At 40.7% G+C, this 17675-nt stretch overlaps 1 protein-coding gene across 2 annotated transcripts in view; it reads left to right on the top strand.

The window, feature by feature from the left end:
- Positions 1-11175, top strand: part of LOC137872939 (voltage-dependent calcium channel gamma-7 subunit-like) — a 34230-nt gene extending 23055 nt beyond the window's left edge. For both annotated transcript variants that reach the window (XM_068711469.1, XM_068711470.1), the window contains exons 5-6: positions 2295-2440; positions 6365-11175. In XM_068711469.1, the coding sequence (XP_068567570.1) occupies positions 2295-2440; positions 6365-6886 (668 nt within the window). In that variant the 3' untranslated portion in view covers positions 6887-11175. The remainder of the gene's footprint in view (positions 1-2294; positions 2441-6364) is intronic.
- Positions 11176-17675: the final 6500 nt, after the last annotated feature.

Here is a 17675-nt window from a genome sequence, read left to right as displayed (position 1 = left end):
AGCTCCAGTCTCACTGTTGAACAGGTATATCCAATCAGGCCCAGACGGTTCTCTAATCTGTTTCCAGGTAAAGGTTCTGTTTGTTAGAGAGTTCTTGTTGATGGTGTTTGAATGCAGGCAGATCGTGGATCGTTTGTGCATGTCTGTATGCAGAAGTAATGTCTACTGCAAGACTGCAAGTGCTCAATTCTGATTTATGGCTCGGATCTGATCTATTTTTTTTGTTGTTGTTTGCTGTTCATAGTTTTTTTTAAATGTGACCTATCAGCAAGTCAGTTCACGGTTATGAACCGACCCGCATGTGCAAAAAGACTACAACAAAAGACGTCAGTAAACATGGAATCCACTGAAGTCAGTGAGCGTGTTCGACTTTATTTCACGATGGGATGTTGACGTGAGCGGCTTCAGACGAATGTCGATCTAGTGCGACGTAGAAGTGTCATGAAAGCTGACGTTACTGTTCAGACTGAGGTCGGTATCTGATTTAGGACCGCATATGAATATGGACCGATGTAGAATTAGAATATCTGATTCTTGGTGATTTGTGCTGTTCACACATGGTTTGAATTCAGATTAACTGGCCCGTCACAACGCCTGGTTCCACACCTCCCAAGTGCTGCTCTTGCATCGCAGATTTATTGCGCTTTAAATATTGTAGAGTTTTATAGGTGGCATTAAGAACGGAAACATCTTCTTCTTATAGCTACTGTAACTGCCGTCCTACATTCAATGTAGTGACTGAAGAATGGCCTCAACATTGATGGCAAATATAGATCAAATTGACGCAGCTGTACAGAAGCAACAACCGCTCCTAGCAACCGCTACGTAGCAGCTGGGCTTCTCTCTGGTTTTAACAGACGGCATCACATCACCCCAATCCTGGCTTCTCTCAGATGACAAAATATAAGTATAAGTATTTCTTTCAAAGCAGCACACAAGCAGTACAAGCTGACCATTCACTGTTGTTGTGTTAACATGTTGCATCTCTGCAGCTCCGACATGTAGCTACATTCTTTAGGAGGAGCACATCCGCTCCGCAGAGCCTCTGCGACAGCCAGACGCAGAAGCCTAAATCCGGCTTAACATATTTTCAAATGAAAGTCCATGTTGGCTAGTGTTTGATTATTTAATTCCTGTTCAACGTAGAGTTGCGTGTTAACGTATCGGTGATATGTGTTCAGGGGGAAAGAGCTGTGAGGTGGCTTTAAATGGGAAGCATCTTTGCTGTGTTTAGTGTGTCAGAGTTTCACTGCTGGAGGAATTTTGGAGGTCAGCTGCAGCGGTTAGTCGCTCGACAGGGGAGGAAGCACTGACACACTCCTAATGAGGGTTCAGTGTGTGCCTGTGTGTGTGTGTGTGTGTGTGTGTGTGTGTGTGTGTGTGTGTGTGTGTGTGTGTGTGTGCCTGTGTGTGTGTGTGCGTGCATGCTCAAGTCAGCGAGGATTTCTATACTTTAGTGTGTATCTGTGTTTATGTGGGTTCTTAGACCGCAAGCACAAGGACATGTCAATGTGTGTGTGTGTGTGTGTGTGTGTGTGTGTGTGTGTGTGTGTGTGTGTGTGAGACTGTCCTCGTTTATCTGTGTACCACAGCACAGCCTGTTGTTGGGGTTTTCTCAGCCTATTTACAGTACAACGAGGACACGTTATCATTATCGCTATTCCAGCTAAACAGCGCGCACAAGCACACACACACACACACACACACACACACACACACACACACACACACACACACACGCAAATACAAAGAGACTAAAGGCCCATTCAAATGGGATTAGCATTACAGGGTAACAAGGGTAATGCAACATTAGCCTTGCACCTCCCGGTATCCTAGTTATTCATAGTTTCTTAGAGCTGTTAAAGCATTCGTGAAGATGGAACAACTAAAATAATTGAATGTCACAACCTCTTCCTCCTCAATCAGCTGAACTGGCTTCTCCAGTGGTCAAACTGTCTGCTGTTAGAAGGGTCTCATGGCAAACTACTTCTTTAACCACTTGCATGCACAGTATTTTCCAAACACATGTATATTATTATTATTATTTGCCAAAATAATATACTGGCTGGATGTGGCCTCTGTCTGGTGGTTGGTTGGGATGATACCAGAGAGACTGTCAGTAGGATCAGCACCATGGATAGCGCTTGTGTCAACTTTGTAAAGCCACTTTTTGAAAGAGTTGAAGGGTTGACACTAGAATGGGAGAGAAGAGGGTGCAGCGTATCGCCGTGAAACCCTCTGTGTTTGCAGTACTGACAGTAGGAGTTAATGTGTATGTGTTTGTGCCTCTGCAGGTCTCAGCCTGGTGGTTGGACTGGTCTTGTATATTTCCAGTATTAATGACGAGGTGATGAACCGACCCAGAGAGGCCGAGCAGTTCTTCCACTACCGCTACGGCTGGTCCTTCGCCTTTGCCGCCTCCTCCTTCCTGCTGAAAGAGGTAATCGAGGAACAACACTCACAGTAACACACACACACACACACACACACACACACACACACACACACTCACACTCAGATGTAGTCATGCATAAACAGTTGTGGGTTTACTGTACACACACAAACACATGAGTATGTGGAAATGCACAAGCACAGACTGAAGCCTGCATTCACAACATCTGTAACAAACTGAATGTGCGCGTGGACAAAGTGCACACACTCACACACACACACACACACAGACAAACACGCGCACACACACACACACACACACACGCTGCAGATGTATTCAAGTAAACACACAGACACACACTGAGCGGTTCACAGTACCACTAATATGCACTGATGCTTAACATTTACCGACGCTATGTAACTGACAAAAGAGATAATATGCACAGAGGCATATACACATATACATTCCTACAATACCAACAGTGGACTATCATGGAACTACAGCCAAGTGAGGACCTCTGTTTCTGGTCATTTTGAAAAAAAACAAAAATATGAACTTTTAATTTCTTTGACCAGATTATTACTGAAAATGTGCTTTTTTAAATTAATATATATTTTTAAAGAAATTATCAAACATGCTTTCTTGAGTAATGTTTACCTTTCAAAGAGGGGACTTCCAATTTTGCATGTTTGTTTACCAAAAAGACCTTATTTGGACCTTATTTGGTTCTTTCAAAAATGGACAATCTAACTTTAATGTTATCAATATTTAAACAATTTTCTGTGAAACAAATATTACGGAAACAATCATGGCCACTTTAATTAAGAATAGATAATATAATAAACACAACACACACACACACACACACACAGATTGTTTGGAATCTGCTTTGGATGTCGACCAACCGCCGCTTAGCTAAACACACTCAAGCATGTGTACAACGTAGCCACAGAAAGTGCTTGTAGCTTGCTGAATGCAGACTTATTCAGCTAAACACACACACACACACACACACACACACACACACACACACACACACACACACATTAAAAAAGTGCCTGCGTAGGAGCCCATCATCCTGCCTGCATCAATATTCATAAATGTTAATAGCTTGAATACTTGAGGGCAGCAGCTCCGTCGCAGCACAGCTTTATCTGCATCAGAATATTCCTCGCTGCTACTCCTTCTTCTCTATCCTTCATTCCTCATCCTCCTCCTCTCGCTCTGCTCTTTTTCTCCTCTCCTTCCTCCCCTCTCTCTGCCCTCTACTTTTATCTTGTCTCTTTTTTTTTCTTTTATGTTCAGTTCTCTAATCCACTGTTGTCCCTTCCCTTCTCTTTTCTTGTCTTATCTCCTCTCCTCTCCTCTTGCCTTCTGTCCTTTCATCTTATCTCCTCTTTGTCTCTCTTTTTTTTCGTTTCCTGTTCCCTGCTCTCCTCTCCCACTTCATCTTGTAGCATTTCTCCACTTCTCTCTTTTTCTCACTAATCCAGTTTTCACCTCCTCTTCCCTTTTTCGTCTACTCGTATTTTACTCTCTTCTCTTTTCACATCTGTATCCATTCTTCTGTTCTTTATCTCCTCACTAACTTTTTACCTTTTTAGTCCTTTATATTTTTAGTTTCTCTTTTTCTTATTTTCTTTTCATCTGGTCTTTCTTTGTCAAATCCTGCTTTCTTCACCCCTCCTCGTCTTCCTAATATATTTCTCCTTTCCTGCTTGTCTTACATTTCTTCTTCACGTTTTCTTTTCCTCTTCTCTTATTTTCTGTGTTGTCCCTTTTCCTCTCTTTCTTTCTTTCATTCCCTCTCTTCGCTCCTCTTCCTTGCCTAGTTGCCTCTTTTACTTCATCATTTCTTTATCTTTTCTCTTCCTTCCCTACTCCTCTCTTCTTCTTCTCGTACCTCCCCCATCTTGTATTTCCTTCTTTCTTGTCTCCTTTTCTTGTTTCCTCCTCTCTTGTCCAACATCATGTTCTCTCCTTCCTCCTAGCTTCTTCTGAGCCTCGCCTAAGTCTCATCTTTTTCTTTTGTCCTCTACCTTTGTCTTCACTTCTGTCATCCTCCCTTTCCTAATCCTCTATTATTGTCTACCTTCTCTTATCTCCTGTGTTCTTTCATCCTCTTTGTCCTCCTTTCACTTTGTCCCTTCCCTCCTCTCCTGTTCTCCTCCCTTTTTATCCTTTCTGTCTTCTCTTGTCTCCTCGTATCTTCTTCCCTCTCTTCCCATCTTTCTGTGATTCTTCACTCCTCTTTTACTGATCTGTACTGAACCTGTGCAACATGGGATTTTTCACAAACACACTATGTCTCTCTCACAAAACACACACACACACACACACACACACACACACACATTCATCAGCATCTAAAGTTTCAGGGCGGTTGTAGCGACGATGTTGTGAATGAATAGTGTATGAGCTGTGAATGCTCGGCGGATGCCCGGGTGAAAACATGAATACGTTTTTGATAATGGCTCATTCCACGGCGGAGCGCCAAGCCTTTTTGTCAACTCTCTGCAAAAATCATTATGGATTTATTTAATTTTCTCCCCTCCTGATGGCAGTGTGTTGCAGTTTAGGGAGGCTGATTCAGTTCTATAAAAGATTTGTTCAACAGCAAATGTGCTGAGGAGTCTGTAACTCATTTTGGTTCACTAATGATGACTGTTAAACAGTGGGCCCCTCTCTCCCTCCATCTCACTTCCATTTCTCCAACAGTAACTGTTATTACTGTTTGATGTATTTATTTATCAATCAGATGCACTTTATTTGCATGATTGTCTATACAAATGGCATTACTAGAGTTTTATATAATTTCCAATTACAAAGAAATTAAATCAGGTATAGGTAATAGGGTCGATCTACATATTTGATTTGAAAAAATGTGTAATTGTTAGACATTTTACTGAGATAACGTTATGGTCCCTCAAATATCCACCCATACTACTCCTCAATTTGGTGTCAATATACATAATAACAAAATATAAAACAAAATGAGAGCGTAACAGAGAAATACAGGTTTTGTGAAATATGAGGGAAGAGGGAATAAAAACTGGAAAGAACACAAGAACCAAGACGTTCTCCAAAACTTTAAAATCCTCTTAACTCATTTACAAATGGTCTCATTTGCTTTGGCTCAATTCTTGAATGTCAATTATCTTTTTTCAGAACAATAATTTCAAATTCCTCAACAATTAGTATGTTGTTAACAACAGATTAGAATTTCTCGTTGATTCAAGCAAATTGCTTGTGTTTTGGCACGTCTGCAAAAGACTACAATTGTGTCCAATTTGCACAGTAACCACTTGCACACATGAGCTGCTGAGTCTATTCTCAGTAAAGTTGTCATACTCTTCACAACCTCTTAGCATTCTTTCATTGTTTGAGCCATCACATACATTGTCAAATTATGTCATGTAGATTCACAAATATCTATGACTTCCTGAGGATCAACTTGTTTTTTACTGGAATAATGCAGAACCATAGCAACATTTCTTCCATAGTCTTTAATTTAACATTTCTATCTGCAGTACATCTTTGAGCCACATGAGGGAGCAGGCATGTTCATATTATTCTGATAAGTGTAGCCTACTTACAACAGTGAATCTGATATGATGAGTTTAACTAATGAGAGGAAACATTACAAGAGCCTGTTAACCTCTTCTACATACATTTATTTGGTCTCATTTATGTCTATAACATGTGTTTTCAATAACACATTCATAAAACAAAGTTGAGATTTATCAATAATATATTCCTCCGAAAGTGGTTTTCCTTTTCAAGATAATATAAGCTGATGAGGAACATTCATTTTTGAAGAAATTCAATAAGGCCTGTTGTGAATTTGCGATGGTTTGTCATTTTTAAAAAGTGGGTCCTTAGAAACACTGCTTGAAATAGAAAGCCCATAACTTGTACATGTGAGAGCCCACAACGTACGTGACCATTGTGTCTTTGTATAATGTGTCCCAGGGTGCAGGAGTGATGTCCGTCTACCTCTTCATGAAGCGTTACGCTGAGGAGGAGCTGTACAGGCCTCATCCCGCACTCTACCGCCCCCGCATGTCCGAATGCAGCGACTACAGCGGGCAGTTCCTCCATCCAGACTCCTGGCCTCCACCACAGCGGGGCCGTAGCGCCTCTGACGTCTCCTCCGACATCTCCATCCAGCTCAACCAGACTCCACCTTCGCAGGCGCAACCCAAGGGGGGCAGCAGCTCCCAGGCAACACCCTCTTCCTCTGGGCCTTCTTCAGCGGCCAGCTACCAGCTCCAGCCGGCCTCCTCCTCCTCTACCTCCTCCTCGTACCCACACCCCCTCCACCTGGCTGCCACCTCCACCCTACCCCGAGCCTCCCATGCCCACGGCCACCCTCAGCCCCATCCCCACCCGAGCGGGCCCCCGCCCCAGTCCCTGCCCATGGGGGTGCCACCCTCAGCCGTGCCACCTCCCCGCTATCACTCGCACATGCGGATGAGCGCCTCGCCATGCTAGGCTACATACGCAGGGAAGGGGGAGGGAAAACACAACTGGGGAGATTAGATTGGCACTGTTACGACTCTTACGCACCACAAGACAACAACACACACACACACACACACACACACACAAACACAAATCCTGTTTCCTCGAAGTGTGTGGGAGGAGGGATGCAGCCGAGTGGATGAAGGAGGGAGATTTAAGGAGATCAAAAAGAGGAGAGGAGGAACGAAAAAGAGGGGAGTGGGGGAGGAGAAGCAGGTGGGCGGAGGGATGACTCACTGCTGATGCCGAGCCCGAGACGAAGACAGACACTTAACAAAACTTTTAACACGCTGGGAGGGAACATGGGAGGGGAGGAGTGAGGGATACGATGATTAGCAGCAACAAGACGTTTGTGGGGTTTCTGACGGGTACATTCATCATCAAGGCCGTGATACACAGGCAACAGGGTGAAGCAGCACAGGAAACAGGAAGCTGAATCACATCCAAAACTCTGTCCATTCACAAAAAAAAAAAAAAAAAAAAAAGTGAGACAGTATATCTGGTTATAAACGTGTCATCCTTTTCATCAAACAAGGACTAAATGCTTACATCAAACATCGACATGGTTGGGAAGCTAACTTCATTACGTGTCGATACTTTTGATTACTTTCTGAAATGTTGAAACCATGAGAGCAATCCATACAAAACACTTCAAATCAATTAAAGTTGACTGCTCTTACTTTTGTTGATGAGAAAGAGTACAGGTGGTGGAATCAGCAAAAACCTGCAGCAAACTAGTGTCCAGGTAGCACAACGTACAATCAAACAACCCTGCAACAGGTACTGTCTTTGTGAGGGATTGTTGTCGAGACTGTTTACAGTGACAGGGGTTCAGTTTACCTTGCAAGTCTGTAGAAGTGACACCAAAACCATTTCCAGAATGACAGCAGTGTACTGCTCCAATGATAACAGCCCCCCACGACCAGCATGGTATCCAAAAAATAATGTTTATTTATATTTTATTATATCACAAATAGAGATCTAGTCAAAGTGCTCGATGGGACTTTCACCCAGGAGATCACTGTTCGTGTCTCGTGTAAAACAAAACATAAACTTTAACTTATTTTAACGTTAACTTATTTATGTTACATACACCTCAGTTATGAAACACACACACTTATTTTAAGACAAACCATGATATTTTACTAAACCTAGTAATGCTTTTGTTGCCAACACATAACCACTTTGTTTTGTTGCATTTTTTTTTTAATTTGATTCAAAACATTAATCTATTCTTTTAAATGTATATTAGAATGCAGTTTTGTTGTATGGAAACATAGTTTTTAGGAGACAGGGTTGCTACGTCAGTTCATAGAATATGTCCAAATGTATATCATTTCGTATTTATTTAATTTTAGTAATTCATGAACCAAAAACGGTATTTACGTAAAAATACAAATTGCCTATGCGCTGAAGATTTTCATAGAGAAGGATTTTAGCCCTACTGAAAATTATGTAAGAACAAGCTTAGTTAGCAACTCTAATTGTATTGTACAATTGTTGAATTTATTTTGTAAAAACCATCTTTTACTTCCCGACCATGTCCACCACAAAATACATTTGAAAAGAAACATGCCACTATGATAAAGAATGTCTGTATTATTAATAATCAGTATTGCTTACAACTTTTGCCCATGTACCATGACCTACAATTACAGCTATTATATACACAATCAGAGGTACATTGTATATGCTTAGAGGTCTACACTTCACTTGTATAGGAATTATTTCCTCTCATGCTGAAACATCAATTTCAAAAACGTAATCCTGTATGCCGATCGTGGGGTGTAAATATCACAGTATGTTTTAGATGTTTTAGCGATTGAATTTTCTAAGCTGTTTGTATCCTGAGAGGGAAGCTTTGGGGATGAATGTTCAACATTTTGTGGGATGAAAGAGAAGACTTAACTGAGAGACTCTTTAAAGTGCCCAGCACAGTTGGAAAGCTTCTGTGGGAGCTTCCGGAGGTTTCTGCAACGTTAGCATTGACCGATCAGGGACTATCTGTATCCACGGTGATCACCCCTGGCACAATCAAAATGGCTGCCTTGGCGATGCTGTTGCCATGGAAGTGAGAATTTAATTTCTTAGGTATGTAAATAATGATATAAGAAACCAGACCTCTGAAAGCCAGGTTCAGATTGCACTCCATTTGAATCCATTCAGTTCAGATAATATACTTACTGTTGACTACACTGCTCAGCACTAGACTGAGTGCAACACGTGTGATGATAACGGTAGAATGTCAGGAGAACGTTTCAGGTATATTTTCATGCAAATTTGTCATGTAGACATTATCCCTGACCGTTTATTTGTGTTTATTTGAATGACAATGTGCTTCCTGAACTGACAGATTTGAAATGGAATTCCAACTCTTCCTGGTTTTACATAAGAAGATATAAGATTTAAGTAGAGAATAGATGGGAGTACGACATAGCACTTTGATGAACACGAGCTTACATGGGAAGCGAACTGAAAACCTGAGTGCTCTGTGACAGATGGATGTGCATTCCAATTCACCTCCTGGTTTAATCTATTATTCATGTAGGTAGCTCAGCTACCATTAATTGGAGTAGGATTCGACATCTTTTCACAAATATCTTTTGGGTCCAGACAATTTCAGGGGTGAACGATCCTTTGTCTGGTGATGAGAGGATATGAATATAAGAAATGTGATTGGAAATACCTGGGAGTGGTGCTGGTGCTATGAATAGTTTGGTCACTCTTCAGTGTCTGATGTCTCACATACAAGATTCATACAAGAAAACTGCTTAAATGAATGAAAACAACTTGCCTCCAGGCCTGCTGTGTTCTGTTCAGGTCACGGTAACAAGGGTTGGTAGAGTCGTATTGGGTATCCAGCAACAGTTACCACAAAAGGCCCGCCTCTCAATTCATCCGATTGGACAATGTGAAAACAAACGCTCCTGATGTTGGCCGTTTTTCCACTCTTAAGTTGAAGTTTCCTCAATTTGAGGGGTTCAGAGTGGCTCCTGCAGAAACGAGAGGAGCACAGAGCAGGAGAAACGCGATGCGCTCAGCAAGGCATAAGCAGCGCACAAAGCGCTTCACTCTCATTGACAACAATCAAAAAAAGCCGCCCCAGGCTTCTTAAATGCACTCTGTCTGGTCAGGGTCTGATAGTGCAGTAAAAAGACTTAGGGAGGAAGTTGAGGTTGTTTGAACGCATACAAAAATGTTTGACTTTGACATCAGAGACTGGAGTTTGTATGACTGTATGCATTCTTTCCCTTAACTAAACTGTAGAATAGTACTGAACAGTTTAAACTCATGGTCCACTCACTCGCTTCTTCTGGAGTTTTTGCCTGAATCACATCCTCATTGGCAGTTTAAGTTTAGGCTCCATGGAAGTAGAGATTCTGAGCAGACAGGGGTTTCCACATACTTTTGCATGAGTATAATAATGATAAGATAACATTATTTCATATCCACGCACAAAAAAATGACACTAACAAGATTTTCAGATTGACTCCCATTGAAGTTCTCATGTTGCACAGTGACTTAATAAAGACAAACTTAAAGATTGCTTGTTTTTGTAGCATATTAACAATCATGCCCATCATAGGGCATTGTTTGTAGCCATTGTTAGACCTACAGGGGAAAGTGTTATGCTTACAACCTGTGGTACTGTTAAGAGGACAACAGTGTAGCGAATTAACTGCGGTGTTAGCATCTTTTTATGAATATTTGCTATGTGGAAACTAAATAGGAAATCATTTAGCAGCTAAGTATGACAGCTCTTGCTTAGTTTTGAGATATTTATTTTAATTGCCAAAGCTGAGCATTCATGCTGTGTAGTGAGCACATACACACACAACACACACACATACACACCACAGATGTATTTATGTAGCTGACTTCTGAGGAGTTGTTTTCAGTTTTGTGATGCAAATAAATCTGAACCAACAGTATTTCTGAGGACATCACAGAGACGTAGAGCTCTGATGCAGTGAACCGCTTTTTGAAATGTTAACTTCCTTTATCCAATGCAGACATTTCTTCAAACTGTGATTATGGTGTAAATATTACTGAACATACTAAAGTTTACATGGCCATATTTGAGTCCAATGACATTTGACTGACTCAGTACCTGTCCAAAACCGACCATAAAATTCATGTAACTTTCATTGTTTTTATAATTTTTGCGAACGTGCTATTAGCAGGAGTGTGATTTTTATCTGCCAGCAGTGTTTTGTTAAGTTTAAAACCAATAAAGCTTGCCTGGTTCCAGCCTCCTATTTGTTTATCACATTCATTTCATTTAACACACTTCAAGCAGTGGTTAGAAAAAAAAGTTTGTACATTATTTAAATTCAGTGGTTTAGTGCTAACTTCTGTTCTGAGCAAAGTATGTCGAGATGGCAGCTTGTATTGCAAATAAAAAATGTCTGTTAGCATTACAAAGTAGCGTCACCAAGTAGCGTCACCAAGTAGCGTCACCAAGTAGCGTCACCACGTAGCGTCACAACGTAGCGTCACAACGTAGCGTCACAACGTAGCGTCACAACGTAATTTAACAACGTGATGCAACAATGTAACATAATTAGCACAAATAAATATGCAGACTTTCTTACATAATGCTACATAACAAGCTTAAAGTCAGCATTTACTGTGTTTGTGTTTATTCCACCCACCCACCAGAGTTACCACCTGCCCTTAGAGGGCTTATATACAGTGCCAACATTTTTTCTGGCAACTGGGCTGGTTACAGAATTAATTTTGGACAAGAAAAATACTGTCAAATTTTTTGATTTCTATAAAGAATGTTAAGTAGCTGATTTTTCTTTCAGAAATATAGATACTTTGTTAAGTATAATGGCCCTATTTGAGATTTATATGAACACTCCAAGTTTTACAAAATGCATTGGGGGAGATAGAAGGTACTTTTAACCAATTCAATACATTTTCCTTTAATTAATTTAGATTAACTCGATTCATTTTGGTAATTTGGATTAACTACGTGGCTTACACCCTTGAAGGAACACATCAGGGTCACAGTGCTTCTCTTCATTAGAGATGTTCAAACACTGTGCCAGACTTATTTTTACCCGTTAATTACTCAAATTGCTCCTTTAGTACACATGAGAACAGAAAATGAGAACTTAGGTTGATAGTTATTAATTCTCTATATTTGAGATTGTACCATTAAGCATTTGACTTACCCTCCGAGGACATGGAATATGTCACTAATGTTTTAGGGAAAAGGCAAAAAAGAGGTTACAAAATGAGTCACAGATTGATTTCTTCAAAAATATATTTGCATGTGTTGATAGCAGCACTTATGTAACAATCGCAGTCCTGAAAATGAATGCATTACTGTGCATTATTAAAGCATGAGTCAGCCTTTGCATAACACATCTGCTTACTAATCAACAACCTTTAAAGTTGTATGTTTGTGGAATATTAAGTGATGTTGAATTATTATAATTTAGAATATGAAATAAACCATAGCACCATCATGTATCACAGTGCTTGGTACCGATGGACATGTTGAATTGTATGACTTGGGGATCTGACGATAGTTACTCCAGTTATTAGTCAGGGAAGTAAACGTGTGTTGAATGAATGATAATAGTAACTTTGGAATTAAAGGGAATAACTGGACTGACAACACTTAAGCATCAGGAAAAGAAATGTGAACTACAGAGAATTAATAATAAGAAGGCAGCCTTAAGATCATAAAAAAGTGATTGATGTTCCTGTATGTAAAGCCCCGTTCAAACTTGACTGGACTTTAAAAAATACACAAATTAGGCTTGATAAATTAGACAGATGTTTAGAAAAGGTACATTCAAAGTGTTTTAATGCCTAAAACCCAAAGCATTTGTGATTAAATGTGAACTATAAAAAGTTTTTACAATAAAACGTCATAAGGTGTTGCAGGTGCTTTCAATCAACCTAATGAGGCGGTTTGAACTATAGGCTGCAGATGAGCTGAGGTCAGAAGAATCATTTTTCCTGCCTGACGTAAGAGGTTCACCAATTCTTACAGACACACTTCAATCGGACGTGTTGTTTTAACACCTAGATGTTCCTGAGAAGAAAAAAAAAGTATAATCGGCCCAGAAAGAAAAGAGCACACCTGCTTTGGTGCACCGTGCAGATTTAAAAGCAAGGAGAAGAATCCTCTTATCCAATTTTATTTCGGAGAACCTTATAAGCCCCTTGTGATTTTGCGTAAGTGGCACGACACTAATTATAAAGTTCCTCTCGAACTTGACGTTAACATGGGAGTGAGAACGATGTCATGCTGTCTGCACCGCTGAGCTCACAGCTGCACCTTTTCATTCCAGCAGCAGGAACAGACTCTTCCGATCAGAGGGGAGAGTTCGGAGCATTTTGTAGAGACAGATCCTTATTTGAGCAGCTGCTCCGTCCCATTTTGGACAAGTTTGAACACCAAGGCAACTTAGCCCGAACAGAAACGGCTGTTTATACAATTTTAGGCATCTTAATGAGTAAGGGTCACCTGAGTAGGCAAGGAGCAGGTCACAGAGGTCATCATATGAATCTGGGGCCTCATTGCAGAAAAAATATCATACTGGTTAAACTAAGGTTAATCTAAACTTAATAAATCCTAACTAGTACATTCGATTTTTCAATCGGCAGCAGTCCTGTCTGTATCTTTGATTAGCATGGAACCTGTAGGCTACTCGAGATGGATGTGTTATAATATAAATAGCTCTCACTTGACACTTGCCAGCTAACTTGCCATCATGCAGTTATCATTTCTCCTCAGTCTCTCTGACTGGATCGGCAAATCAATGGAGCAAAGGTTTGATTACTGGGTAAAACAGACAAAATAGTAAAACAAAAATAGGACGCAAGATTGGTCATGCTGTTGACGTCAAATTCCTACTGTACCCATGTATGTTATGTAATGTAAAAATAGTAACATCAAACAATGTTTGCCTCTTTTTAGGAACGATGAAGACAGTTGGAGAAAAATAAGATGGAAAATAGGATGTAGGCTCTAAGGGATGATTTTTTTTTCTTGGCAACTATCGTGTTTTTCCTCAAATGATTTACAGATTTATAGGTATTTTATTATGTCATATAGATTACCTAATACCTCGATAGATATATATATATATATATATATATATATATATATATATATATATATATATATATGGGAGGATTTGGGTTGAGCCCAAAATGTTTTGTAGGCCTCTCCAGAGCCGGTTGTAGCTCGTCAATCAAATTCAAAATGAACTGTCTTGGTAGATGAAATATATCCATTAATACATAATACATTAAGCTGCGTTTGAGTAGCCTAACCTCAGAATATTTCTGTGTTCATGTCGTTCCCTGTCTCCATTGTCATTGCGGTAAAGATCCAACAATAGTGCTGCTGCCACTTTCGTCATCTATTTTGAATTTAGGGCACGGTCTACGCCATCGTAAGATTTCCAACTGAAATCCCAGAAAAAGATGGCTCTCTAATAATGACTTCATTTCTATCCTATGATTTTATTTGTCAGAAATGCAGTTCAAAAGTCCTACACTTTATCCTAAAACAGTATTTCATATTCAGGTTTCAAGTTTGAAAAGGTTGCCTGTCTCCCTTCTCACTAGGTCCTATCCTTCAACATCAACAGTGGTTTTGTGTCTGTTTTATCATTCATTTCAGTTTATGTGATACATTAAATTGTCTAAATGACGCAAGCTTGTTTGGATTGTTTGTTTGACGGGTTCTTGTTCTGCCTGGATGTTTTGGTGGATCAGCTGCTCAGCAGCTCAATCAAGGAGAGTGTGAACAGGTTTGTCTCATTCTGTCCTGTTAGCAGAGGGGGGTGGGGGGGGGACTCTGTTAAGATGTAGGAGGACAGGTAAGATAGTTCTGCAGTAAATGGCATCCCAAAAAAGATTTTGTGCTCATTAGTATGTAAAGAGTTCCCATAGATAGATTGTGATGTCAGCAACAATAACTTAGAAACCTTGTATTCATGTTGATTTCATTATTCTGTGTGATTTGAATGTCTGTTCTGTTTCTCCCATCCTGTTCTTACCTGGGCAGGTGGTAGATTCCAGTTAGGTGAGGCTGACAAGTTAAAATACCCTTCATTGGAGTCGGGGAGGAGAAGAGTTGTTGCTTGCTGTGAATCTGAAGCTTTCTTTTGTTTGATGTTCTTTTGATTCAGTTTGGTTTCATTGTAATTTTTGCTCTTTTTTTCAGCACATTTTGTTTCCCTTTAAAAAGTTTAATTATTTAAGTTTAATTGTCCTCACAGCTTTCACTCACGTTGCTCCCACACAGATAAGACCTCTGTCATCCACATGGCATCACTTTCCCTCCAACCACCTTATGAAGACCTTTTTTTTAAGTCTTTAAACCACCTCGTCCCACTCCTGGAGAATTTTCTTAGAGTGTCTAAAAATGACTCTGATGGGTCTACATTGTAGTTACTCGAGAGCCCGGCATGTCTCATTACAGATGCGTCGGTAGCAGGCACCGAGTGACGTGACAAAGCGTCGGTATTTGACGCCCTGGGAATGAGAACAGGCTGAACAGCCTCCTCAGTCGTGTGTAATGGGCCCGCTGTGTGTGTGACTGGACTGTCAATGTCACTGGAAGTTCTGGCTGACTGGCTTTTACTGTCACTACAGAGGCTGACTGCACTTCATTTCTAAATGTTTGTCTTGCTGGCCTGGGCATTGATTTCCTCTCCGTCTGTCTTTATTACTCTGGCTGCCCCTCCTGTGTATACCCCAACCGCACACACACACACACACACACACACACACACACACACACACACACACACACACACACACCTTAACTCTCCTCTCCCCCCCGGCTGCCTTCTGGTCCATATTGACAATCCGTCTCAGTTTAGCTCCCTCACTGTTCCTTAGTAAACCTGTAAAGGCTGTCTTCTTCTACCTGTCTGTTCTCCTTTACTCTCACATTCTTCTCTCCTGGTCTCCTCCCTTTCTGGTTTCTTCTGCCTCGGTCCTCTTTACTGGAAGGCAACGGCGACAGAGAGAGCACCACTAAAGTGTGTGTGTGTGTGTGTGTGTGTGTGTGTGTGTGTGTGTGTGTGTGTGACGAAAGGCATTCAAAAGTTATCTTCATGACGTTTTATCCTGAATCGAGTTCTACGAGTTTTGTTTTTGCTGAGACTAATAAATCCAATTTAATATTTAAAATATATACATTTTTTAAATGACATATTGCACATATGCAATGGGGACTTTTAGACAGATCTTTGGATTTGAAAAAGAAAAAGTCTTCTATCAGCCACTGCCCCAATCCTGCTCACCGGTTCAACACGGTCATTATTACATTACTCCTTACAAGTGATGGATAAAACGTACCACTGCTACTACTTTGATCTTTTTTTATTCTGCCACCAGCAGTTAGTTTCAGTTGAACATGCTGTTGCTATAGCAACCTCTAATGGCAGAGTTCCATAGCAGTTTAACAACGTCCGAAATCACTCACTAGGGACGAGCCGCAGGGATGACTTATTTCTGTAGGCCAACCGTGAAGCTAGCATCGCAGAAAATAGGCTCTATGGCGAACACAAGTCTGTGTTACGAATATGATTTGTCCAGCAAGATAGTCGTCACAAATTGTTGGATTGTAAATGCAAATGCTAGAAGTGAAAAGCTAACGTCAGTCCATAAACAAACTACAGCGCCGTCGAATGACCTCACGTCTCCGCCACTAAGAAAAAGGCGGAATAGTGTTCTGCATGATGACGCGTCTCATTTAGCCAACGTAAAAACTTCTACATCCATGAGAGGGATAGTTTAACGCATTTGAAGTCGTAGAACAAAACATTCAAATCTTAAGCTTGTGTTAACAACATGCTTTATTTCTGGCATCTAACCAAAAATCCATTCAAATTCGTCAAACACAAAGTTTGGTCCGTGTCCATCGGCATCTGATACCGACGCGGCGCAAGAAACTGACGTAGTAATAACAGCAAGAAAGTCCACACAGGGCGGGTCCAGCAGGAGAGCGCCGCTCGAGTCCAATGTGTCACTAAAGGTTAATGCTGACAGTTAGTCAGACGTGAGTCAACTATCAGTCAAGTGGAAACTGACACAGTCCTACCTGACACGTCCAAAACTAAAGGGCTACGTTGAGGGTTATAGCTTGAAGCTTATTGCCACTGACCAGAGTTGGGAGTGAGAATGTGTTGCTAGTTTCAAGTCGTCTTCAATACAGCATGATGTTCATTTAGTGAATTATGGTCCATTTAGAGTCAAAGAGACCATAAAGCAGAGTATGCTTTAGGGCGGGGCTACAAGGTGATTGACAGGTTGCTATCACGGCATTCTCTGTGTTTTCATCATACAACTTTAACCCTTGAAGTTAACTGTTACCTTTTTTTGGTCACCAAAAACAATCTATTGGTTCTGTTGTATGTATCTCCACCCTCACGTGTTACTTCTGGTTGCAAAATAACCAAGATGGCGCTGGCCAAAAACCAAGATCACGCTGCCCAAAATGATGAACACAATCTTCAAAACGGCAGTCCACAAACCAATGAATGGAGTCACTTCTAATATACAATCAATGGCCGAACCTCAACCTATATTTGATTTTACTTGTTGGAGGAATGTTGTCTGAAGACATTAGAATATTTTTTGTCACACCTCAAACTAGAAACAAATACTAAAGCAGCTCTTCCATCACTCTGAAGCACATCTTCACAGGTGCAGAGAAAACTGGAAAGTACAGTAATGGACAACATGTGCTGGCATTTCAGACATTTATCTCAGA

Source organism: Cebidichthys violaceus, unplaced genomic scaffold, assembly GCF_023349555.1.
Source record: "Cebidichthys violaceus isolate CVI_PGR_0920_01 unplaced genomic scaffold, fCebVio1.0.p SCAF_16, whole genome shotgun sequence".
NCBI classification, from domain to species: Eukaryota; Metazoa; Chordata; class Actinopteri; order Perciformes; family Stichaeidae; genus Cebidichthys; species Cebidichthys violaceus.
Note: the sequence above shows the minus strand (reverse complement) of the source record. Positions and strands in the feature narration are given on the sequence as shown.